This window comes from Melampsora larici-populina (assembly GCF_000204055.1).
Source record: "Melampsora larici-populina 98AG31 unplaced genomic scaffold MELLAscaffold_15, whole genome shotgun sequence".
NCBI lineage: Eukaryota > Fungi > Basidiomycota > Pucciniomycetes > Pucciniales > Melampsoraceae > Melampsora > Melampsora laricis-populina.
The window spans coordinates 847,379-873,494 of NW_006768779.1; the positions used below are offsets into that span (position 1 = coordinate 847,379).

Here is a 26,116-nt window from a genome sequence, read left to right on the forward strand (position 1 = left end):
AAATTTCCTTAGTCCCCGTCTAGTCTGGTCCCAATCGCGGCCAGGCAGTAGGGACTATAGTGTGTAATCAGCATGAGATTGTGGCCCAACATAGGAATGGAGTCATACCTTCTCTCCATCTTCATCTAGGCCAAGGAAGTCTCTGACAAAATTGTCAGATTGTTTGTCGGCCTGCTTAGCCACGTGTAGATCACACATACGACATGGAGTCAGGGTGTTCGCAGGGTTGAGAGTATTTGAAATTTCTGCATGCATAGGGGAGTCACCAAGGTGGAAAAGTGATACAGCCATTACCAACACATCTGCACCAAGATGTTGGTCATATGCAAAGAATCCATTGGTTCCGTAATCACTACATAAAGGAAGGCCATGTTAATACCCAGGTAGACCTGTTTGGAACCCATAGCACCTTACTTTAGATCATCAACAACCTGATCAAATAGCTCCAAAGCTGTGGCACAATTGGATGTGGCCAGGAAGTGGATGTTGAATTCCTGATTTGATAGACTGGACGGTAACCCAGCCAGAGTGAAGTAGATAGACATGTGTTTGTTCCACTTTTTCGACACATTTCCAGAGGTGTCGTCCGAATAAAGAGCCAGAGGTACATGTCGGATCACTTTCCCTTGTGCCTTGGCTCGCCATGGGTTTTCGATAGTATTTGATGGTACAGTTTCTTCTGCCAAATCTGCCAGTAGATCACCAGGCCCAGGAGGTTTTCAGTACAATGAAATCACCCTAAGAATTTTAAGACAGATTAGACCCTACTTACAATACATATGATTGCCTGAGATGCTTTTCAAAAGCAGGCCATTCTCCATTTCAATGTGTGCAAAGGTTCGCCAGAAGTCTTTGCAAGGAATGGTGAAGAGCGAGTCAGAGTCAAAAGAACAATCATGAGGAATAATCACTTTGAGTTTCCCTGGATGATAAGGATCCGGTTTGACAACTGCAGGTAGACACTTTGCCATCAGACAATGGTCTTGTTGGAAGAAAAAAACAGGCACTACGAGCTGCTGGGTTTTCAGTTGGACTGGCTCATAGATGTAGAAGTGGAAATTGTTGACCGATATCATTTGCACACGTAGATTGGGTGGGTAATCTTCACGCCACTTTGCGCACTGAGATAGACGGTTGATTGGGCCATCCAAGGTGAGCTCGGGTACATATACCAAACATGGGCTGACTAAGGGGTTGGCCAACTCCTGTGAACACAAATTGTTTACATCATTACGGCGTAGACAGCTTGATTAATGAAAGCAGGCTCACATTACTTATGATGGATTTCATATCCAAACCAAACAGAGGATTACCCCATGGACTCGTCCGTTCACGTATGTCAAGACCAAGCTTTTTCTTCAATCTTTTTACAAGTGCCCTCAAAGTACCCCAATCTGGCAGGGTGACTCCCAGAATACGTAGGAGGGACCTTATTCGCTGATATTGGACACGCGAGAGGAGATTCCTATTTGATCCAATCATGAGCAAAGCTACCACATGCTGTGACCATAGAAAAGAATCAATCAATGTCTAGTCATGCAATATAGAGCAGCCAGTTACCTCTTTCTTTTTGAAGGGGTACCAATCAGCTGCCTCTTCAGCTCTAATTCCTGAAAGCTCAAGGTCCAGCAGATCCTCATAGGCGGCTTCATCTTCATGATCATCAGTTCCGGTTTCCAGTGCTTCAAAGGCATCACGAAGCTTATTGAAATCCATGTGCAAGCCAGAGTCATCGGAATCATATTCAATGTCTTTGGTTTGGCCAAAGGACTGGAGGAGCAAAAGTGGAGAAGGTGGGTTGGATGACGGTTCGGGCAAGTCCGCATGATTTCCATTGTCTTAGAAATAGCGGTTCAGGTCCATTGCATAAGGTGTTGGTGGTGTAGGTGGTATGTCTATAGGGGGCAGAAACTGCTGACGGAGAGCTCTGTCTTCTGCTTGTCTGAGCAGGAATTGCTCCGCTGCTTGTGAGTGCGCCTGAGTCCCAACATGAGCAGAATATGTTTTCATAGTCCGGCTTAGTGGGCACACTTCACATTGATATCTCAATGGACTCTTGGATTTCTCAACAATGACTAAGAGCGTGTTAGGAATGAAGAGGCAAGTGCCAATTATAAATATACAGCCTTCTTTGATATGTGCAAGGAAAATGACTTACACTGTGGCAGATTACTCTTACTCATGATTGGAACAGTTTGAGTGCGTTGGAAAGATGATGGCTGTGAAGTTGAAGAGGAGGTAGCGACAATGTGAGTTTGAAGTGGAATTCCAAACAAAAACGCTGAAGTGCGTCTGTTGGGGATTTGTTGCACACCTGCAGTCGGAATGCCGGTCGGACTACGCCGGAAACAGGATCCAGGGCTGCAGGCCGTCGATGTCCGGCCTGCAGGCCTGGATCCTGTTTTGAAATCCACCTGGCCATCTCGCGCTTGCGCGACAGAAGTATGCCCAAAGACAGGCCGCCTGTGGATAGGGCGCAGTCGGTCTTCAGACCTTTTTTCAAACTGGCCAGCTCGCGTCTGCGCGCTTGGAGCCGCCTATCTACAGGCGGCCTGTAGGATGGCCGCTGTCGCTCTGCAGACCCTTTATAGATCTGCCCAATCTCACATTTGCCCGCGGAAGTCTGGCCGACTGCAGGCCGCCTAACCCTAACGCACCGTCGGTCTACCGGCCATTTTTCGCGCAGGCCGATCTCAGACAATGTCAGGCGAATTTCTGACTCAAAGTCCCCCCGTGGTGTACTCTGACTCACTCCCCGCGGTTCCAAAGTCGGTACTCCATTTGAGTACCGATACATGTGAGTTGTAGACAGAGTGCCACACTCAATTTGTTTTCGACCAAGAGTCTGGCGTTGAGTTCCATACTCAGCAAGGCCCCGTATGCAAGTACTCGGCATGGTAGAGGACTCACTGTACAGTGTACTCATAATGAGTACACTCATTCTTCATGAGACCGAGTGTACTCATGAGTATTGAGTACACTCGGGCCGCAAGGTGTAGTAACTTGTGGTCAGAGAGGCTTTCGCAGGGGACAAATGAGCATGTATTTCGTGTGTTCAGTAGTATAAGAGTGGGGATATATATTTAGATCACAAGACAGCTTTCATAGCAAACAAGATAAAATGGAATAGGGGGTTGGAACATGTGTGTCGGTTAAGCGACATCCTCCACAGCCACAGTGGCCTCCCAATTGGTGAGCCAGTGTCGGACCAGAACCAGGTGTGAAATGGTTTCAGGGTCAAGTCGACCTCGGGACGGAACGGCGATGTTCCCAGAGATAGAGAACACCCTCTCGACCGAGGCACCAGCAGCTGCAATAGTAAGGTGTTGAAGCGCTATCTGGGCTAATACTGGTAGGCCGGTAGGTTTAGACATGCGCTGGGGAAACACGGATAATCAGCAAATGCGAATTGGCGAAAAGAAAAGAAAAAACGGCTTACTACCCAAAACTCCCCAATGCTTTCATTGGGGAGGACAGGGTCCACTCGTTGCAAGTACCGGGACACTTCTTCGAGTTCTTGAGTGGAACCACTCGATTGTTGAATCGCTGAGGTACCCAGCAGAGAATAAAATTCTTGAAGTTTCTTGTGAGTACTTGGTTTCCGACCCACAGGAACTGGAGGAGGCGAATTGGAGTCGCTTTCGGTGGGGCTGGGCTTCCAAAGCTCGTATTCATCTCGAAGGCAGCGTTTCGCATTCACTTCAACGTCGACATGATATCGAAAGATGGTGTCCCTCTGGACAGGATCGAGAATGGTGGCAACCAGCGTTTGGTGGTTGACCTCCTCTCGGTCAAGATATTTAACGAGCTTGTCCTCCGCTCGCTTGCAAGCTCGACCCCAGGCGCCAGGGACCTTCTGATGTTTCTGCAAGACCGTTTGAAGAGCCCATAGTACAGGCAAAACCAACTGCTTAGTCGCATCGTTAGATTGGAAGATCTGAGTCGCAGTCTCGAACATCTCAAGGATTGGCTGCATATATTCAATAGTCGCCCAGTCCGACTTGGAGATGGCAAGGTGAGCACGTTTGGAATCCGCCGTGTAGAGTTCCAGGGACTTCCTGAGGTTGAGAGTCCGTTGTACCTGCCAATCGAAAAAGAAATCAGCCAGTTGTAAATATAACTCGGATATATTCCTGAAAGGATGCTTGCTTACCACGTAATAAAAATAGTTCCAGCGAGTCGGAGGGCAGCTGAGAGGGAGGAGTTGAGGGTCTTCAACGCTGTCTCGGATCTTAATGAAGCCCTCCAGTTCTTGAGGGCTTTTTCTGATGTGGGTATCCAAAGCGCGGATACGGGTCACAATGGTGGACTTCTTCTTGCGTGCGGTTAATAGTACGCTCGGCGATTCTTCGAGGTGAGATTCATCAGGGTCAACAATATCTTCATAAGCCATTTGAGACAAGTCGATATCGTCTTTCGGAGTTTGAGTTGGGCCGTGGACTTCGAGAGAGGCCTGAGAAGTGGAGTGGTCATTTTGAGGTCCCTGGTGAGGCAACGAGTCGGGAACCGAGACGTTGAAGTCGCCTGTGCAGGGAAGTTTGTCAGGTTCGAAATGTCCGCGGGGTTCGGCCAATCCAGAGGTTTCAAAAGCGGCGATGTCTTCATCGGTGAGCTGCCCCATCCCGTCCAAAAAGTCTTTGGCCACCAAGTTGATCACATGGCACATACAGCCATGGAACCTCGACTCAAATGGCCAGTGGATGCCGATGGTCGCGTACCGATCGGCCAAAACTTTCGCCATTGCACGATTGGACGAGGCATTATCGCCAGTAACTGAGTAGTGAGTCCGAACCGCCCCGACGTGTTCGAGCGCTTTCCAGTACACCTTTGCGAGGTTTTCGCCCGTATGCTTGCCTTCCAACTTCTGAAAGATAGATAATACAATAAGTTACACATGATAAAACCTGCTCGAGAGACATAAAAAGGAAACTTGCCTTGAAAGCCAACAATCGACGACAGAACTTGCCTTCGGGATTGAAAAAAAACCCGTTGATGGCCATGCACGTATGGCTGAAGTCCGCGCTGGTCCAACAGTCCGTGGCCGTCGAGATGGAACCAGTCACCGACGCGACCTCGTCGATAAGTTTGCGTTCCAAGTCAAGGAACAGTGCCTCGGAATCTGACTTCAACGCATACGAGCCGGCCAATAAAATGAGGGTGCTATCGCGCGCAATGCCTTTTGCATGAGACGACCTTCGAAAATCGAGAAGGGCAAGTTTTTGCTGATCACCGCACCAACGAGGAGGGTGCGCAACTCTTTCTTGCGGTCTGCGGCGACGATAGGGTTGCTTTCCGGCTCGATACTTCCGGGGGCATGGTTGTACCATGCGAGAGCGAGACCTGGGCACTTGCGTCGGTGCTTGTGCAAGTTAGAGTTGGGACGGCCAGCGATCGAAAGAATGACCCTGTTAAAGACATAGACATCATGGATCAGCGTGTGTATTTCGATCGCTAGGTAGGCCACATAGATGTGACTGACGGGCAATGCAGACATGAGTACGCTTGCGTGCCTTCAGCTTTGTTATCGTCGTTTGACGGCATGGCCTCCTAAATCCATCACAATCATCAGCATACACGTAGACTTCAGAAAATAGTCGATTGCGTGGAATCTAACTTACATCAAAATACAGGTACACGTCGGATCGGTGTCGATGGGATCGGATTGTGGCCTCCTCGCCGTTGTGTTCAGCAGTGTCCTGCACCACGAAGGACCTAGGACGAGATGGAGGTGTGGCCTTGAGATTATTTGAAGTCGAAGAAAGACAAGGAGCTAAACCAACCACACGTGAGGCCAAAGTAACACGGGAGCCTGACATGACATGTGAATTTGAAGACGCAGGCGCTGGGGTCACACGTCTTGCATAGGGAGAGACTTTCGAAGGCGGTGGGGTATTGTTGACATTTCGAGGCATGCTTTCTAAGTAATCGGCTGGTCTATAGGTAACCAAGTCGGGCGAAATAGAACGGTTATGAAGATAAGGAGCAATTGAAGGGAGTAAAAGAAACGGTCTGAAGCACGGGAAGGGGAGGTGGTGAAGGTAAGAGAGGGGGCGAACAAAGCTTATAATAGATGGGCATGACTTACCTTGGGTCATACGACCATTCCATCATTCCAAGCGCCCCCATCTGTCCATTAATCCAAGCCAACGCCGGCCACACGATCTCAATCTGCCCACCGGGATCTAAAGATATATCTGCCACCATGATACAAAAGAAGAGATCAAATATAATCGGAATAGTCTACAAGCCCAAGCCACTCATATAGAGTGAGTTCGAAGTGGGAAAAGTTGAATGACAATATGGCGTGACGAGATGTTCCGGGTAGCTCAATCAGGATGTAGGATGGCAGGAATCAGGGACTAGGATTGGACTAGAAATCGTGTGGACCAGGATTTGTTGTTTGATATGAATTCGAACAGGTGGCGGTGTCTTCAGAGGCGGTGTTGGTGGATATCTCGTTGCCCTTCGTCAATATTGATCGTGGATAAGCAAGGAATCCAGCTTTGTGGATCCGGTGGGTGGAGGCCTTGTTTGGATGAGTATATGGTGAGTATATACTCATCCAAACAAGGATCACGGTAAAAGAAACTCAGTGAGTTTTTTTACGGATCCTCCACAAACATTGAGTATGTGTAATCATTTTACATACTCAATGTGAGTTCTCCGAGATGGAGTGTAACTCAAACAGCCCCGCAGAGGAGTACCTGTACTCCTCTGCGGGGCCCATACCCGTCTTTAGTGAGTATGAGTTGGGTATACTCATACTCACTAATGCATCCCTGCTTTAGATCATACATGTACTTTTACTAGAGTAGGAGCAGTAGTTTTGGGTAAATGGGTAAAACCCAATGACCCGGCCCCGGTATGTAGGAATCCGCCCAGGATCATCAAAAGAAAAGGTTTTTTTGCATTTTTCTCCTCAACCAGCAATCCGAAAAACTTGAGGCTGGTATCATAAGATAGTCCTTCTTTGCCTACACACAATGGGCTACTGTACACCCTCATAAGTAGCCAAGTGTTGTGTGCATGAGCAAATACTCAAAAACGTGTGTTTTGTTAGGAGGGTCTGTACGCGCTTTCCGGGGTCCTGCTCCAAGTCCTTCATAAAGAGACAACCAAACTATCACTGTGTGCAGGTGAATTAAATTCATGTGTAGAGGAGGAGCATTCAACTACGTCAGACTCACAGTGCAAACAAACTCTCCTGGTTGGGTTCTGGTTTGTCTGACAATCAGTGCATTTGAAGGTGGAGTTTGACTGTTGGGTACAGCTTCCAAATAAAGATGGCCCACAGGAAGTGCCAATGTACACTTGATGCCCACTCCGCAAGATGTTATAAATAAATATGAGAGAGTGTATATTGATAGGGAATAGAGAAGGTTGGAAAGCATTTTGAAGTAAGGAAATACAATCAGGCCGGTGAATGATGTGATTCAAAGGCCTGGCTAGTGAGAAACACTCAGATTATCAGGTAAATTCAAGGATTGCCTGACACTCAGTAGATACTGGGATCTTGTCTCTGGTGTTGAAGATGAAAGGCAGGCAAGGGAGAGATCTCCAGAAGAAAGCCATTTATATCACTCACAATAGATTTGGGCAAAACATTGACTGCACACATCCAAGAAAATTGGTAAAACTGTGCTTGTTTCAAACAACTTTTCCAAAGCTCAACCCAATGTTTACAACCATGGGCCAAACTGCTTGCATAGGGTTTGCCTATAATGAGAAGACATGTTGTGTTTCACAGCACCAACTTTTGCCAGAATCAGTGTGTAACACAACTAACACAACATGGTAGATAATTGAACCCTTACCTCCAAAGGTATATGCATCTTCACACCCTCACATGACACCGCGGGAATGATCAAGTTCAAAACCCGATTGAGCGAAGTTGCGGTGTCCGAGTCCGCAACTTTGCTCAATCGCCGATCTTGTTCACATCTCGTTCACATCTCGTTCACAGGTTTCCCTTAAGTTGTACTCTCCCTCGTACATGACTCCGTGCCGAGCTCCTTTCTTTGTTGATTGATCTTCTGGATCACAAACAAAGATCATATTTTCCATCACACCATCCACCAATTCCCTGTCCGTATCTCAAAAGGTTCATCAAGTTCATTGTTGTTTAGCATCAGTGGTGAGCAACGTAAAGAATGGTGTAGGGACAATGCTTCTTGCAGTGTGACAAAAGCACTGCAATGAAACCTGGAAAGTAAGACCAGAATACATAGTGGCAAGGACGATGTCTGATGACTTGCAAGGGATTCTATGTATGTACTACATATGACCACGCGTCGAGAAGGAGATTGGTGTAGCAGAGGATAGCTCGAGGGAAACCTGTGAACGAGATGTGAACGAGATGTGAACGAAATCCGTGATTGAGAAAAGTTGCGGACCTGGACACCGCAACTTCGCTCAATCGGGTTTTGAACTTAATCATTCCTGCGGTGTGAGTGGTGGTTTTTCCAGGTTTACATATGTGGTATTCTCATGGGGTGTGATACAGATCAAAGGATGTACACTTTGAATTCACAGTGCCTTGTTGATACTGCACACCACACCACATGCCCGGATCATTTGCTTCAATGTTTCATTGCTTGCTTGACAATGACATTGATAAATCTTTCAACTTCATGGTAAATATAGAGACAATGCTGCAATGGCTCTTGTGGCCCAAAGCGTCTGAGATTTGGTTATGATGTTGCAAACGTGTAAAGTGACTGCATACATTGGACTAAAGTGCGGAGTTATAGAGCCCAATGAAGATCTGTACTTTGAGACTGGATGCTTTGATGCTCTTGCCAAAGAAATCTGACTTAAAAACCTTTACTGTTAGTATTATTTTGATCAACACCCAAAACTTCAATAAGTGAAAGCTTGTTTGGATCCAGCAGGTATCATGTCAGCTAATCCTCAGAGTGTTCAACCAAGCCCCAGTGGTGTATAAGATGGAGACCATACCATTTACTTTTGCTGATGATCCTGTTCATCTCATCCTGTTGGGGCATTGCAAGTTTCTATTTGGGTAATGTGGGAAAGATGACACTCTCTGACAGACACTTATCTCACTGTGATACTGGTGATGGGACAGTGGGTAGCAACAAGTCTTGCAAGCCTTGCGCTTTGGTTGGAGCTTTGCTCACTCTTGTTGCTGTGGGGTCAAGGTGGGTTATTTTCCGACACATTTATATGGTTGGTGCAAGGGCTCATTGCACTACAGCACCGATGTACCGTGGAGCTGCAAGCAAAGGTAAAAAAAATCGACGTGCACGCCTTGCTACACCCTCAATAACCTTCAGGAACCTAATTTGAGGTGGCCAGATTTCTACCTCAATGTTTGCAAAGTGAATCATTTCCATTGATCACTGCTCATGGTAGACTAAATTCACAAAATTGCGTAAGCAGTGGGATTACAAGGAGAGAAAGACTTGTATATGTATACAAAGAATTGTAAAAATGAGAAGACAACACAAAGGCATAGATTGATGACAACTCAAGAATCTATAGCACAGTAGCGTGAAAAGCAGTCCTCGCATTGAGGCGGTCTTGGAGTTCCATTACGCTGTAATTGTCGGTCAATCAAAGCGCAGCCAAGACATGCAGGCCAAGTAGGGTCCTGAGTTGTCCCAATAGACTGGGTGGCAATCGCAAAACCGTTCTCAAAATATCCATCAATTTGTGCGCCCTGCATGGTAAGCAATGTCTGTCAACTCCCTTCATGTAATATGATCTGACACGTAAGATTATGACAATTTTACTGACTGTGTATGTTGTTTCTTTAGAGGGTATGTCCGTTTTTGCTACAGAATAGTAGTTGGGTAGATAAATCACCAGAGGGGTTGGGGCGGAATCCTTGCAACCAAAGAAAGTTGGACGTTTGTTATAGCCCAGCTTTTCAAATGTCCCGTCAATTCCATTAGGTATCCTGGCCAAAAGAAACAAAGAGATACTCGTAAGGCTCTCAGTTTAAATTATCCAAAGAAAGAAAGAACTTGTCTTTACACACTTGGGGAAGCGATATCCAGTATATCCAGGCTGCTGAGTTTTGAGATATGTCATGTAAATGGAAGTCCCGTTCGGATCTAGTCAAGTCATTAACATGAGTGGATGGATTCTCTAGCGAAGTGAACTGAGGACTTACATGTTACTTTTGCTTCCTCAGACGTGTCACCTGGATTGGCAGTCTATTTCAAGGAGGTGTGTAAGCAAATATGTAATTTCATTCTCCATCTTGTTGCCAGATGACCTACCGAGTCGACTGCAATGATTGCATCTACTTTTCTTGAGGGTTGTATCAACGGAAAAAGGGGGATATTCTCGTCGGCAAATCCCCCATCAGCCATGAGGATGTTGTCCATGTTGCTATCCGGGAAGATCCCAGCATCAGATTTCGTCGACTGGCCTAGACCTTTGAATGTGTTGGGCACCTATTGACAGTGAGAACTTTGACCATCAGTATCTGAGAACACGCTTGCTTTTGAGGAAAATTTCTAAACACGAACCAGTCCCTCATAGTCGGTGTCTTTCAAGACAAGGTCAATGACTTCTTCAAACAACTTCTTTTTACCAGGAGCATCACCAACAGAGAGTATGTTGCTTGACATCCCCATAACAAATCCAGCGTTCTCAAACCCTAAAACACAAGACTTTGACTTCTTTTCACGCCCATCAGGCGAAGAGCCTAGATGATCGATTGGCATAGTTGCATTGAGAGCGGGGTGCCATACTGAAAAATCGTTGGGTGTGTATTCGTCTATATGCGGTATCATTGAGCCATCCTACCAGAGCTTGGTTTTCAGTGATTTGTAAAAGCACAAGACTTACAAATAGGACTGGAAAGGGTGATAGGCTGACGGGTTCCTGGCCGACTCGTGCTCACAGCAATGATGTATGGGAATTCTCGAGTCTTGTAACCCTGAGTACCTCTAGTGGATGACCATAAAACTCTTTGGCCTTCTCTCGCCGCGCCTTGCGATGGATCGTTACTGGATATAATAATCAGCTTGAGCGTGCTGAGGCGCTTGACATCAGTCACTTACATAAAATGCCGGGAAACGATTCGTCCCCAAACGCTACAAACCATACGTGATAGATAGGAGTGAGCAAATTCCGTAATCTTTGCCCGCGCATGTAAATAAAATACGTAGGCAATTGGGGTTCCAGACTTACTCTACAAGACTGACCGGAAAGCCAGCGTCTTTCTTTTCCTTGACAGTACGTGCTACTTGATGATAATGCTTTGCGATGTTCCAATCCCACAAGTCGTTCTCTTCCGTGAGCTTCCATAATGTTTGATTCAGCAAGGGAAGCCTTGGAAAGTTTGCTGTAGCCTGCGCATAATCAGAATGAGTCACGCAAGGAAGGTGCATTCGGAAATGAGACCGAGAGCTGAGTCATATCCACTCACCCAAGAGCCCAACAACCATGACCCTCTGTGTTTGGATGACAAGAAAAAATGGCACGCCAGCGCACATGTCAGCGTGTAGGATGAGTGATTTGAGGTGTTACTAGACAACGAAAGCGTCTTAGAACATACCCAGAAAGGCCCGCTGCGTAGTTCGCCAGCTGAACAAGGCCTCCTACTTTAGCTTGAACACCTCTCTCATTCCGCCCGTCCATGGCTTCTAGAATCGAGGCGCCGACACACAGGGCTCGAGAGCCCCCTCCACTGAAGGCAAAACCAAAGTTCGGAAGGGTTTCGGCGGTACGTCCACCTTGGTTGTTGGCACGCGCAAGGAATCCTTCAACGTCCAACCCGGTTAAGTTGAGGCGCGTGAGGTAATCTTTCCACAATGGTACAGAATTGGCGGTTTTTTCCGAAACGTAAGTCTGTTCGGCAATAGTGATCTGTGACTGGGTTCGAGAAGGAGATATCACTGTAAGTCTGGGTCCGATCCAAAGAAGAAGCCATGCCACAACTCTACAATCATGCAGCTGAGCAAGTCAGATCAGATGGAGCTCACTTCAGCAGGCTGAGAGACCAGATTATCTGGGCAGTCCGTCCGCAATGGTGCATAATTTATCGAAGGAGAGGTTTGTAGGGCAGGATCCCTACGTTGAAATTTGAATGCGTATGAACCCAAAGGTTCGACACTAAGTAGCAGGCAGCGGAAGATTATCGAAAACACGGAGATGCTCGAAACAATCATATTGCACGCCTGTGCGGAAGCGATCGAGTGTTAGTGATTGTCAGCCAGAAATATAATCGATTTTGCAGACGAATATCAGCCGGATGATAAGAAAGGCAGCTCGCAAGCAGATCGGGGGCATGGAGATATATGTGGTTGTAAGGCCACGGTAGCCGGCGGAACATGCCCCCACGAGTCAATGCCATAAGCATAATTAAGCCCCTCTTCCGAGTAACCTTAATGTATACAGCAGGTATCAGTTGCCGCGAATTATCCATTGGAAACGGGATGAGGGATGATACTTTCAAACCTGTTTGGAAGCTACGGACATTGATTTAAGCGTTAGAGCGACTCGACGGTGGACACAGCCTGTAGGAGATGCCGAGCTGTGTATCCGTTTCTGGTGCCCGTGGTACGGTTCAGTTCTAACTTAACTCCCTCCTGGTGCCTGGGGGGGCCTATGTGAAGTTAAGTGTGTAGGTGAACTTGATATCAGTCATCACGCTCCCAATAATTTTATTTATTCGTGTCCTCAAGTGTCAGCGGTGCAAAAAGTAAACAGATTGGGTACCATGGAGATGGTTCTAAAACATATTAAACCTCCTGGTGAACTCGTGCGTGCCGACTAGCGGGGGCTCGAGAGAGGGTCGACTGGATATCAAGAAAGTTTATGAAGTTAAAGACTTCCTTCTGCGATGTCACTTCTTTGTTCTCTACTTTTCTTTGCGAAGAATTCCTCAACTGCTGCTATGTTGAATTCTCCCTAATCACAAAATGTGTATATTTAAACTCGAAGCACATTGTCCATGGGCCATTTGACCAGCAGATGGCTGCGGTAAAACCAACAGCTAGTCAATATCGCAACAAGCCGCTTCTGTTCGCCTTTCTTAAACTGTCGAGTTCAATGATGTCTGCTGCTCTCGTCATCCTGATCTTGGAGTCAATCTATGGCTTGTGATAGCGCAAGATTGATACTCTGGAGAAATGAATAGAAAGGTCTGTTTGCCTTGACACATTTGGGAAAACATGTATTACTGGATTACACAATGTCAATGTAATTATTATTTCAAGATTAATAATGGTATACATAATACTGTAAATCTTAAGCTAATAACCTTTAAATGATCATAGATCATTATAGAGTAGAAATTGAAGTCACAAACTGAAAGATAGTAAATATATAGCTCTAAAGCTGAGTAATGAAAATGTGATCAAACTGTGCAAAATGATTTTACAAAAAAAAGGGTGAAAAGGTAGTTTATATGGGGCTTAAAAGAATGTATAGCAGCCAAAGAAATTGAAAGGATTGAGAATTTAGATTATAAGCACGTGAATGAAATTGAAAGCCATCGTTTTCATCATCCCACGTCTGTTGATCTTTTTAGTTTTTAACATATCAAGAGTAGGGATCGGAAACTTTTGACTAATTGGAAACCTTAGCGTCTTTGAGTAGTTGTTGTGCGTGCATATTTCCTGTGAATGCAACATGCAAAGGAATTGACGTAAATGTTCAATTCTCTACGAGGCGGAAAACACATAGAAGGCGTAGTTCACTCACGTGAGAACGGGTAGAGACTTTTTGGCTGCCTGTAAATCTCGACGAGCTTGGCGAGCGCGCCGGCTGGCAGAGATAGGATGAGAGGTCGATCCCGAACGTGATGAGGTTTTCTGAGTAGTTTCTTGTCTTGTTGAATGCACGGAGGGAGTCGCAGGCCTACGAAGTGGCGAAGATGAGACATGTCTGCGGTCACAATGTGAGACACTATGACGATGTTCAATTCTTGACGTGCCGCTGGGAATGTTTCTGAGACCGATCAAACATGGAGATGCACTACAATTGAGCCCCCCACTCACATAACTGAACGGCCGCGAAGGCCGCGACCAAACATCAGTGAGAAGACTCACTCATCTGTTAGATGGATCGGCGCTGGGACAAGTGAAGACTGTCCACAGACATCATGATCGATATCCTCGTAATCGGGTGGCGAGCCGAGTTCATTGATGTTATCATCGACCACATTCACAGATAAACTTGAAGATTTTTTAGGGATAGAGAGAGTTGAAGACTTGGGAAAAATTCGACTCAGAACACGCTTAGCACGTTGATTGGAGTTCCATAACCTCTGCCTCAATGAGCCTTCGGTTTTTTCCACTTCACATTCCTGAAGGCCGGTATCCATTCTTGTAGGTTTACAGGACGTGGGCAATAATTGTATACGGTGAAGATTGAGATTGTTCTTAGATCCGACTGGTAGGTTTGGATTCGGTGAAGATGATGACATGATGAAAAGCGTTCGTTTCGCAATCAAGTTCGGGCTAGGAAAACGGTTGAGTACAGATAATATTAAAGATGCAGATCGGATGGCGTATTAGATTTGGAGCCTCGCTCGGTCAAAGATTCACCACAGAGCTTGAGATTCGCTTTGCGTGACGCAACCTCAAGCCGCGAATACCGACGCTCCTGTAGGAACGATCCGATGCAGAAGAATTTGTTTTTGGACGTTCGTTGTGTGGATGTGACTGAGGTTCATGAGAGCGGACGGGACAGAGGTTTTTTTTCGCCGATGAGTCAGAGGAGAGTCAAGGTCAGACAGCGACTTGTATACCACATGAGAGCGGCGAGAAGCTTCGGTCAAATGAAAACGTCAGACGTTAGATGGAACCCTCCACTCACGTCAGGATTTTGACTTGAGTTAGAAAGTTGTATTTAGTTTTATTTTGAAATGATTATTGCAACAAATTTCCAAAGGATGATGTCTGTGATTATTCGGCTGGCTGCCCAGGGTTGAGTTGATAGACCAAGCCTCGGCACTTCGATGTCGATTTTTTGCCTGGTACCTCTCAGATAAAATCAAGGCCCAAAGGATTCTAAGAGAAGACAAAGGTTTGGTGCAGACCGTGTAAAAAAAGAAAAGGTCAGTCATGCAGATCCGACAAAACATTGTGAGGCATGATGGTACCAGGATGAAACGCTCGTTACAAGTGCTCGCTTTGACACCGCCACCATAAGACAAATAGCCAATGGTGGGGAAGCAGTTGTAGAAGAGAAGAAAAATGCACAGAGTGCCCAAAGCTTCACTGTTTCACTCACATATCTGACAGAGAAGGGATGAAGCGGAGAAAAGAAGGCGAGTTAAAATTTCGCTATGATAGGAGAGATCAGGAGAGATCTACCGAGCACAAGCTCTACAAATTGGTTGAAGGTGGGGCAATAATATATACACTGACGATCGTCAGCAGGGGCGACCAATGATAAAAAATGAAGACCAAAATGAAAAAAATTATTCATCATGATAGTGATGATGGTAATGGCGACGAGGTAGTGATGCGAAATTCAAACAAACGCAAGCTATGCCGGGGAAAAGATGAACCCGACAGTCTACAAACGATTTCATGGATTCCTTGACTATGACTCACGTTTTGAGAAGATAACCTGCTTCACACCCGATCACCGTAGCTGAGGCCTTCCTTCACTATAGGTGAATAAAAATCTCTAGCAGGCGATACCTATTCACTGTGGTTGATCGTGAAGGTCAAATCTGGATAAGGAGTTGACTGAGGGACCAGAGTCGGACGGGGACAGCTAACAGGGTACCTGATAAAAAAACTGTCTGGGAAAACGAGTGTGAGTTTCATGTCTGCTACTCTAGAAGGGAAGAAACACTGACTTGAAGCTTGATGGGCAGTTGAAGCGGAAAACACTTAAACAAGGACTCGTAGCTGATATGTGGTACCGTGCGGTTGATGGATACAACTAGCAAATGGACTGAGTCGATGACAACAAACAAGTACTGGCCGCTGTAATGCAGATGAACAATCTAAAACAAAAAGATAGATAGAATGCGAGGAGAATTTGCTTTTAAGTTGATGAGAGTTTTAAAGTACTGAAGGTCAATTATTTTCATAAGGATGATTATTCCAGTTTATCCACTGATATGCAGCACACTTGAGAAACTTTTCAAGGGGTGACTTTATAAGTAAGAAAGCAAATCATCAGCACTGTTTCGTTAGCCAACTACTGTCTGTCTCCAAAAACACCAAATAACGCGTCAATGGTAAATAAAGTACTGACTGCTTGGACTGTGATCATTCAATTTTCCAGATCTTGGGGGATCTTTATTAAGTCAGATCGTTTCGAGTTGACTGACACAGTTGGATTCTCCACCAAGTGAGAATCAAGAAATATGACGATGAAATGAAACTAATGAAACATGGATGTTGCGAGGAATGGAGTTTTTATGAGCTCACGCAAATCTGAAAATCTGCACGGAACCAAGTAAAATATAATCTGACATTAAAGATGTCTCTTCCTGCGTGGATGATTTCTATCCCTGTAGCTTGACAGCGCGGACAATTGTTTTACACATCTTTATTCTTAGATCCAAAATCTGACTTTTCAAGGAAATGCTTCCGTCGGATGATTGCAGATCGCAGAGATTAAGCATCTTCCTTAAGATCGCCACAGATTACGCAATCATTCGGGTTTTCTCAAGACTAGTCAAGGTCGACAAAGACGCCAGGTACATACATAGCCACAGATAGCCACCCTATGTGAGATCTATTTTTTTCATCCGCCTGGCTATGATGCTCTTACTGGAAGGATATGTATGAGGTGATTGTATGTAGCTAAGAAAGATTGATTTTTAATTATCCGAAGGGAAAGTCTTCTAGTTAAGCACGAGTCTATTTTTTTGGCAAATCCCCCTCCGGGCGCCGTACAGCACCGTGCTCATGGTTCAAGTTGGCCATTTCCTGTCTCCATGCAGGCTAGTCCGCTGGTCCGATTTTGGAAAAGTTACCGTTTGTCGTACAACTTTTGTCCACCGGTGTTCTAGGATATTTTGCACACCGATTTGATCACAGAAGCAGAAAGGACAACTTTGGATATGCCACGGAAACAAAGCTTTATTTCTTCCGTGCAGTTTCCCCGTTGTGCAATGATCTGGTAAAGAGAGATTTATATATTTAGAAACCATTTATTATCGAAAGATGTTTTATTTAGTCGCCTGATCTTGCAAAATTGACGGTCAAGTCAGCAAGATCTTGTCAACTTGGGGACCCTGAATCGCATCCAAAGGTTCAGCCCGGAGTCTCGAGAGCATCAAGGAATCATTTCAATGGCAATAAAACACCAGCATCACAGCAGCCTCACATTATCATAAGCACAGGTGAAGCTGACCGGAGAAAACATGCATACCAACAAATCCAATTGTGGATAGAGACAAAGTATACAGACCAGATGTAACACAGTTTTGCGAATTTTTGAAACGACTCTTCAGGATGGCTTAGGATCAGTGCGGTTATCAGATGAGTCTTTGAAGCTCTTTGAACTGAGCAAAATCTCAGAGCACCTCAAAGATTTTGTTCTCAATTCAATCGATATATACATAATTACTAAAAAAGATTCTTCTAATGGTTTTGTTAAGCATTTCTCTTCACTCCTCAATTCAGATCTTTCCCTACCTTGGTTAAGCTGGGGGGCAATCTTCATGCTTACTTTTTCCTTTCAAAGACCTTTTTTTGATGCTCTGAGCACTTTGCTTCATGGATGCTGGAGTGGTATGACTTTCTCAAGTATTGCAGATTTTCGTCATGAGGATTGAACTAAATGAGACAACCAACACCATGGTTTGTGATTTGTGAAGCTGCTGCTTTGTCTCATCATCTACACACCTGCCATGCAATGTTTATGACACCAGCTACACTCAAAAGATGAAAACATTGATTTCTTCAAACAGATCCTCTCAATGAGGAGTCGAACAAGGTGAGTTCGCATTTCTGCATCCTGTCAAGTCATCAGAAGATTTGTGGATGTAATCCTTGATATGAAAATGAAGGTCAGGGTGACTAAGCCAATTTTGGGTTGAATCTTGACACCCTTCAGTGTATAAACTCACATCCTCACTTTTCAAAGTGCTTGGACATTGTACCATTTCCTCGTGGTTGGAGAGCAGTAGAAGGAGGGGGGCTTCATCATTCAAACTCGAAGGAACTTGGTGAAACTGGATAGGGGTCTATAGTTAGGGGGTACAGTCAAACCTGTGCAATTGCATAATTTGGGTGGAAGACTTTTCCTATGCATTTTCACGGGTTATGCAATTCCATTGTCTAGTTTGGCGGTAAAAAGTACAGTCATTTAAGAAAAGCTTGCCCTAAATCGCCCGCAAAACTCGAGCGAATTGGCGGGGAATTTGGGGCAAGCTTTTCTTAAATGACTGTATCAAGATCTAGGAATTTTTCTATGCATTGTCACAGGTTATGCATCTGCGCAGGTATGCATTTGCAGCAAACGTGCCACAGGTGACAACATTTCTAGCAAATGTAATATGTGAAAAAGCGCGTGATGAGATTCAGAAATCAAATGATGCTCACGTGTCCGCAGTCAATCGGAGAATAGGTTATACAAGTTACATACAAGCATTTCACACTGATTCCGAATTTACTGGCAACTCTTCCTCCTCTGCTCGTTTCAATAACTCCAGTGTCCAACCCACTTCTCCCAAATTGACCCATCGAGTTTCCCTTTCCCAATCTCACTCATCCGGCACTTTCAATGAACACGATCGATATCACTGTAAGCATCATCACCTCTTCCTTCTTCCGACTCTCCTTTCATTTCTTTGCACGCTCCCTAACACTCTGGATAAGACGGGGCTTCCATTTGGGGTCCACTCATCTCACGTCTCTCATCCTCATTTTCCGGGAGCTATATCGATCTACACACCCCTTTCCATTTGCATCATATTTGTCACGATCACTTCGTTTTCCAAACGTTCTGATCACGATGAGTGGGGGGAAACATTCTTTGAACCTTTTCTACTTCAAAACTCCATTTACCTCACAAGTGAAACGCACTGTACTTATTTGAACTGACGCTCGTCTTTGTTTAGTATTTTTGCTAGCATCTCCCTTCAGCTACCCAATCTCCTTACTCTTACCATGGAAACTGCAATTTACTTCGTGATTGGGTAAGCTAACGAGTTCAAATTCTTTCTATTCCCCATACTACAAGCATATGAAACCCTTTTTCAAGTGTTTCTTCTCCCCATACTGTCTCATTTAAAACAGACTGTCTTGTATTTTATTCTTTTTCGTTATAGTACTCGCTATCGTTTTCCTCTGGACAAGGTCTAGACCTCGTCATAACTCGCGATCTCCACCCTCAACTGTTGCCTCTTCTAACCGATCTCGTATGGCCGCTCGATGGGCGCACATGCAACAAGGAAGTCTGAAGCCCAACGATATGGGTCAACAATCACCTGCTCCCAAGTACGAAGACGTCGAGGAAGTGCTTGGTTCCAACCCAAACCACGACGAAAATGTCCCTTTCCCGGACGAGTTCGGCATAGGTGGTGGAATTTCATCCTCGCGCAATCGTTGTGGCTCACTCACTGCTTCTAGTGCAGCTGGGAGTGCCCTGGTGGGCGCCGGCCCCAACGGAACCCGCACTTTTCTCAAAGGTATTTACACCTTCATACTTATCACAGTTATTTTCCGCTCAGCATCCAACTTACATCTATTATTTGCTTTCAGGCTGGTTCGGTTTGGATGAGCCGAATTATTCGGGTTTCAATGTCGCACCTGAAGTGCGTGAAAAAGGTCGAGGTGATACATTGCCTATGCGTACGCCCGGCGGGTTGCCTTCATCTGCGGCCAGCGACTCTGTTGTCCCACATCATCGAGTTCCAACTCAAGAGGAATCTGATGACGTCGATTGGGAGACTGCATCGGCTCACGAAGAGACTGTTTGAAAGGTTCCGATTAGATTCTTTTTGCTTGTGTTGTTGTACAGCCTTACACTTGTCACATTATCTCTAGTCTTCATTATTATTCCCTGCGCAATTTGTTCTTCATTCAGTTTGATCGTCATATATATAGCTTGCTGCTTGCTCACTCGTATGGTGCTGTGATTTGATGAGTCCCATTTGGACTTCCCTAATGTCATTCTTCTCGGTCTCCACTGTACCTAATCAACCTGGCCAGACGACCCACGCGGTTCAATTTGCCACCTGTAAACCTGTACCTATGTAGGCTCATCTTGTGTGAAGCGTGTTGAATGTGGGGTGTATCACCCGGCTGTGGCCCTGAAGTCTGACTGCTCAAAGAGCTGCAATCCCGCTCCAGGTGACGACGGAGTCGGCCTCTGACCCGGCCCTGACTGTGACAGGGTGGACTTGAGGCTCTACCCGGCCACTGCCCGACCCGAGCAGATTGAAAGGCATTTCAAGGTCAAACAGGGCACACCTCACCCAGAATTGTAGACATGAGCTACCAGGGACCAAAGGGGCAGTTCTGAATTTTATCATGTGTTTGGGTGTATGAAATTGTATATAGAACCTGTATGGGCCTGCTCAGAGCTGGAAAAGAGCTAAGGAGCCTACTCAGAAGGCAATTTCTTTGAATATGCATGCACCAAAAAAATGACAGGCAACCAGGCCACAGTGTGTTTATGACCCTTATTAAGTAGGTTATGGTGTGTTGAGGCATGTACTGTCTGCTTTCAAAAAGGCAGTGGGCAAAGTTGGCTGGGTGGGGTTGGGGCCCAATCACAGCCCTACCACAGACCATAGTTTAGTTGTAAATTTTAGCAGAAGTGATGGATGAGCAGGGTAAAAGCAGTTCAGTAAGCTTGACTGAGCCCCTATTGTGTGTTTGCCAGTCCCTTGCAGAGGGGCTTCAAACAGCTTCAAATTGACTTGTTTTTTTGGCTGGAGAGGTCCAGAAATTGCTTGGACCCTGTTTGGTAGACACTTATTGTTGTACACTGGAGTACAAGTGTACCACATGAATTGACCAAAAACCACAGTAAAAGTTCAGACTCATGATTAATCGGAGTACAAAAATAAACAATGGTAATTGTCAATGATTGTTTGGTAACTCAAAACCAAAGCCAAATTATAGTGCTTTTGGTAACTGAAGGTTTTTTGTTTTTACCCCCATGATCAAAAGTCTCATTATCCATCCTTCACATCCTTCACATCCTTCATCAATCAGGTTCATCAAGATCTCTTGTTTACTCACTCAACTTATCCATCTGAACTTTCTTCAAAATAGGTCATTAGATCATTGAAAAAATTATGTAATTGAATTTTAATTTCACGTTATCAGCTTTGAATGGAGCTCAACTGAAGATCTCATCCATTGTGTTTCTATCATTGTCATCGTCATCATACAAATTGCAATTTCCATTGTGGTGTCATGTTGACTTGCAATTCATGTAACAAATACAAGTGCTGATACAGATAAAGTGGTGAGATAGAATGATGGTATTGATCATGTGATGATATCAATAATTATCAATAATTGTCAGATGATGTGGATGACAAAGATGAGATGAGTTGAGGAAAAGATGAGAAGACTGTATGAAAAGACATGATGAAGTTGATCAGAGATGAAATGAGGTCACAAATGTGACAAGGTTGATCAAAGAGGTGATGAAGTCAAAGAATTGATACAGTAATAGAAGTTACAATGTGTAGAAGTGTTGATATATATGGGAGTCAAAGTAAAAAAAGTATAGATCAAGGTGATGTAGATGGTGGTGGGGCAAAGAGGTCAATATTTGACAAATCCCCTTCCCACATACAGAATTGATTGGAGGTAATTGGAAATAATTGCCAAAAAGGAGCTTGTAAAAATACCACATTATTGAGAGATTATTGTCCAAGTAATGTGGCACAATAATCTCTCAGCTTTGGCTACCAAACCACCAAATTTGTTTTGCAATTATTCTACTGTGATTGTGTGAATACCACAGTAACATAATTGCTACCACATGGGGTCTTGAGTACTTTTTTCACCTTCTCTGCTTTCACCATAGACAGTCTCAAGTTTTCAAAGGATGGGAGCCTAAACCAAGCGCAAATTTCCCCACAGATGGAAAGTGTGCTAACCAATACAGACAGCACTCAAAAGGCAGGCACTGTCCAATTTGCGAAAGTGGACATCTTTGGACAGGCTTCACCTGTATATTGATGCCTGTTGATGCTATCACATATTGGCCAAGAGAGACAAGAAGTTGAGTTGATAATGCCAACAATTATTAGACTTAAAACTTATCCTCCTATCATGTTGTTAAAAACCTTCATTTTGAATCTTAAAGTTCATGATTTTGCATTATCCAATGTGGTAGTTCAGTCCAAAATTTTTCTCCAGCTCATCACCAGACTGCCAGGTGAAGGAACAGAGTGATATTGATACTTTCAAGTACTTGAAGAATCTTTCCACCTGACTCAACAAGGTTCTTTCCATTCATTCAGTAGATGGAGTTGCATATTAAAAGGAATGATTAGGCCTTTGGCTTTTCCAAGGAAAGAAAGCTTTAAAAAGTTGACTCAAGTGGGAAAGGAATTGGGCCAGTGTTTTCAAACTCACTTGGAACACTCAATCCTTGCTCAATGTCATTGGTAAATGAGCAAACCTTATCACACATTCATATGCAGCAAAAACACAGAAAAAACAAGACAATTTTTCTAGCTACAACATCACTTGCTAGCCTTCAGGAATATAGTCTTGAGGAATAGGCAGCCACATGTGACCCTTCACATAACGTTGTATTGCTACTATTCACTGCAAACATTATTCAACTTCCCCAAGTGGGCAGTAAAAAGTGACTGGGTGTATGATTTGTCATAAAATGATCTATCACTTCTCACCTAGGCCATAACACCTCACGCTCACACCCGGCGGCTTTTTTGGGGCCCAGGGCGTGGCCAGGGCCATGGCCTAGCATGGTGTGGCCCAATGTGGCCTTCCATTCAAAGAACCTCAGATCTGCATTTTTGGTCGCCATTCCCTGCTTAAGACCATCTTTAGGGGGACTTTGACTGAATTCCACGCCTGTTGAAGGCCATGAAGGGGTCAGTGTGTGGGCCATGGTGTGTCCTAAGCCCTGGCCCTTGCCATGTGCCCCTCCAGGGCGCCTCGTGGCTTCGTGGCACCGGGTGTGAGCGTGAATAACACCCACACTACATATGTGTAGCGGGCTCAGTGAATATGTGGTTATCATGTACAAACAGTTCTGCTCAGTTATCTTCTCATCAGGATAAGTTATTCATATGTAATACATGGGATTGCTCTATCCCGACCCCCCCAAACCCTAGGTCGTGTTAGGTGGCCTTAAGCACCTTAACATACAGTCCAGGTGAGGCAACCGACAATTCATTCAACACATCTCATCCTCAAGATGATGGTTCTGATGAGTGTAGGATGGTCCTCTAGCAAAATCAGAAAAAGTTATCTTTTTGATAACTTTTAGGTCATCAACTCCAATACCCACACATTGTAATCATTTGATTCTTGTTGCCGCGGTTTTGTGTGGAGGACTTGACTTTGACTTGACTTTAACATGTTGATCTCAGTTGCTTCATGGTTCTCAAGGCAAGCAAAGGTTGTCCACGAGTTCGCAACGGTCCGGACTCATGGATCGTGTTGGAGGAACTTGGAGGGTTTTCAAATCTGAGATGGTGACTGTCAAGCAGGTTCAATGATGATGCTGGCGGAAGGGTTCATGTTGATATTGGTGCGGTTTGAGTCGGATCAGGAGTGAGGGAGGATTGTGCAGCTGTCAGATGCTCACAAAATCTCATGCCTGGACTGTATGTTAAGGTGCTTAAGGCCACCTAACACAACCTAGGGTTTGGGGGGGGTCGGGATAGAGCGATCCAATACATGCTGTAACTTTTTTGAGATCAAAAAAAAGCATTCAAAAGATTGAATACATACCACCCACTTTGGTAACCATTGTGTGACATGTGCGACCCACTGCGCACCACCAAAAAGACGCACTGCATTTTGGTCGCATATGTGACCCCAAAAAGTAATTTGGTAAACCAGAATGTGACGGAAGACGCACACGCATTTTTGCACATATGTGCAAAAATCGTGCACATTCTTGAAAATGACTAAAAGTCGAATCTTTTGAAGTTAATGCAACTGCAACTTTCCATTACTCTCTCTTTCCACCCATCACTCTCCCTCTTTTCCATACTTCACCAAATTTCATCCTTCATTACCACTAACAAAATCAACTTCTCACCCCCCAACTTCCATTAGGTTCAACTATTGGATCCTCTACACAACCTCAATCTTGACATCACCTTCTTGATCTCAATATGGCCTTTCCTTTGATCGATCATAACAATCAATATTTGCATCCAATCTTGATATTGACCGTCTTTGATTAATCTCAAGTTCCTTGTTTTCCTCTGGATCACAAACAATTTCTTTTATCTTGAGTAGCATTCAAACATTTCAGTGTTGATTACCTCACTTGTTAAATATTGCTTATTTGATTTAAATTTGTCATTATTGAAGATGTTTTATTTCTGATGCAATTGATGATCATTGATACACAAAAGGTTCAATGTTATTGAAAAACAAATCACATTGAAAAATCACCCGAGTCTCTTTAGTTTGAATGTTCAAGTCAAGTGAATGATGTTGTGGCGTTGAGGGGAGGGAAATTTGACTGGTTTGACCATCATTGAAGTCGATGACCTCCTTTAACAGATGGCACAAAGTGTTATTGTGATCAATCGCGCTGAATAGTGATCACATACCTTTTACCAAACGTTCCCGAAAAACGAAGTGTTATGCGATTTTACATATACACACATGGTGAGAAAATTTCTCACCGTGATGTAAAAGTTGCATCAAATTATTAATGCGACTTTTTTTACCGAAGTGGGTGTACACTGACTCAATGTTTTGGTGTAATCTAATCAACTCAACTGCATGTAACACCCTTTCTGTTACAAAGAAACAGCTTCAACAATATTGCCAGAGCCGCTACAGAATTATACGTAGTGAATGTTTGGCACAATTTTTTCAAAGTCAAAAAAGTTGCATGTGGTATAACATGTGATTTATCTATTCTGATGGGCGAAAAACTGAGAAGACCTGTATGTACATGATAGACAACTATTGACTTAGCTTGCTGCACATATGTAGTGTGGGTGAAATGGCTCAGGTGTGCAGTATTAGATTCTTTTATGACAAACTGTACTATTAATCATTTTCCTCTTCCAATTTGGGGAAGTTGAATGATGTTTACCGTGTATTCCTTTAAGCATTGTTCTCATCCAAAAACACCTTCAATGGATGGATCTCTAGATTTCTGAAGCTTGGAAAACATTGAATATTGTTCAGTCTTTGTTGACTTGATGAAGATCTTTTTATTTTTTGTGCCTGACTGTGTCCAATTGCATTGGCAATACTATAGATAGCCACAGATTCAGAAGCCTCATCTGATTTTGGCTTCTGAAACAAATGTGCATACTGCAGGGGTTCAAAGTAGCCCTGTAGCTACACCATATTTTGTGGAAACCTTGCCAAGGCTCTGATGCTCTCCAAATTTTGGGTATGCCTCCTTAATCTCTTTGTACAAGCAACCACAGAAAACATATGACACCAGTAGTCTGCTGGCCCCAAGCACATACCTGTGGTGACTATGTACACACCTTTATAATAGTCACCACAGGTATGTCCTTGGGCCAGTGGACTAAACTGGTTTTGTGTCTTTTGCCTGAATGCTTGTATATTTTGTTACCTCATACATTGATTTGCATTGGAGGGCTGGGGCATGAAAATGTGATGAAAGTTTTGCAATTTTTGTGCGCTTATTAAATAAATGTAAATTCATAAATCCCCGCCCTTCAAGCAAAATCTCAGCATTTATGCCTTAATATAAGAACATAAAGCTGAGGTTTTGCTTGAAGGCAGGGCCTTACAAGTTTACACTTATTCATACGACACACCTCAGTTTCAGCCGCCAGAAATCTTTCGAAATCATGACTTGCTTGCGAGGTGCGCGTGGATCAAAGCTTTCTTTGCTCCAAGCGCTCTATTTATATTCCGACTCCCCCTCACGTTTATCAACTTTGGTGTGCAACATCAACTTGTGAAGAATCCAACTATATCTTCCAAATGCGCTCTTCATCTATATACCAAATCCGTTATTACCTCAAGCGGGTGCCAACTTCAATCCATTT

At 44.4% G+C, this 26,116-nt stretch overlaps 3 protein-coding genes across 3 annotated transcripts; 1 reads left to right on the forward strand and 2 right to left on the reverse strand.

Moving 5' to 3' along the window:
• Window positions 1-9,490: 9,490 nt before the first annotated feature.
• Window positions 9,491-12,146, reverse strand: MELLADRAFT_62630 (uncharacterized protein; the record flags this gene model as incomplete). The annotated part of the gene is made up of 12 exons (XM_007409312.1): window positions 9,491-9,682; window positions 9,760-9,922; window positions 10,004-10,079; window positions 10,139-10,181; window positions 10,248-10,424; window positions 10,500-10,750; window positions 10,822-11,009; window positions 11,037-11,069; window positions 11,167-11,327; window positions 11,405-11,429; window positions 11,534-11,844; window positions 11,961-12,146. The coding sequence occupies 12 exons, from the start codon at window positions 12,144-12,146 to the stop codon at window positions 9,491-9,493; spliced, it is 1,806 nt and encodes a 601-aa protein (XP_007409374.1).
• A 1,293-nt stretch (window positions 12,147-13,439) lies between these two features.
• Window positions 13,440-14,407, reverse strand: MELLADRAFT_105875 (uncharacterized protein; the record flags this gene model as incomplete). The annotated part of the gene is made up of 3 exons (XM_007409311.1): window positions 13,440-13,548; window positions 13,684-13,983; window positions 14,031-14,407. 3 exons carry the CDS (start codon window positions 14,405-14,407, stop codon window positions 13,440-13,442), a joined length of 786 nt encoding a protein of 261 aa, XP_007409373.1.
• A 4,206-nt stretch (window positions 14,408-18,613) lies between these two features.
• Window positions 18,614-20,159, forward strand: MELLADRAFT_77600 (uncharacterized protein; the record flags this gene model as incomplete). The annotated part of the gene is made up of 4 exons (XM_007409174.1): window positions 18,614-18,699; window positions 19,016-19,093; window positions 19,194-19,585; window positions 19,659-20,159. The coding sequence occupies 3 exons, from the start codon at window positions 19,065-19,067 to the stop codon at window positions 19,874-19,876; spliced, it is 639 nt and encodes a 212-aa protein (XP_007409236.1).
• Between the last annotated feature and the right edge of the window lie 5,957 nt (window positions 20,160-26,116).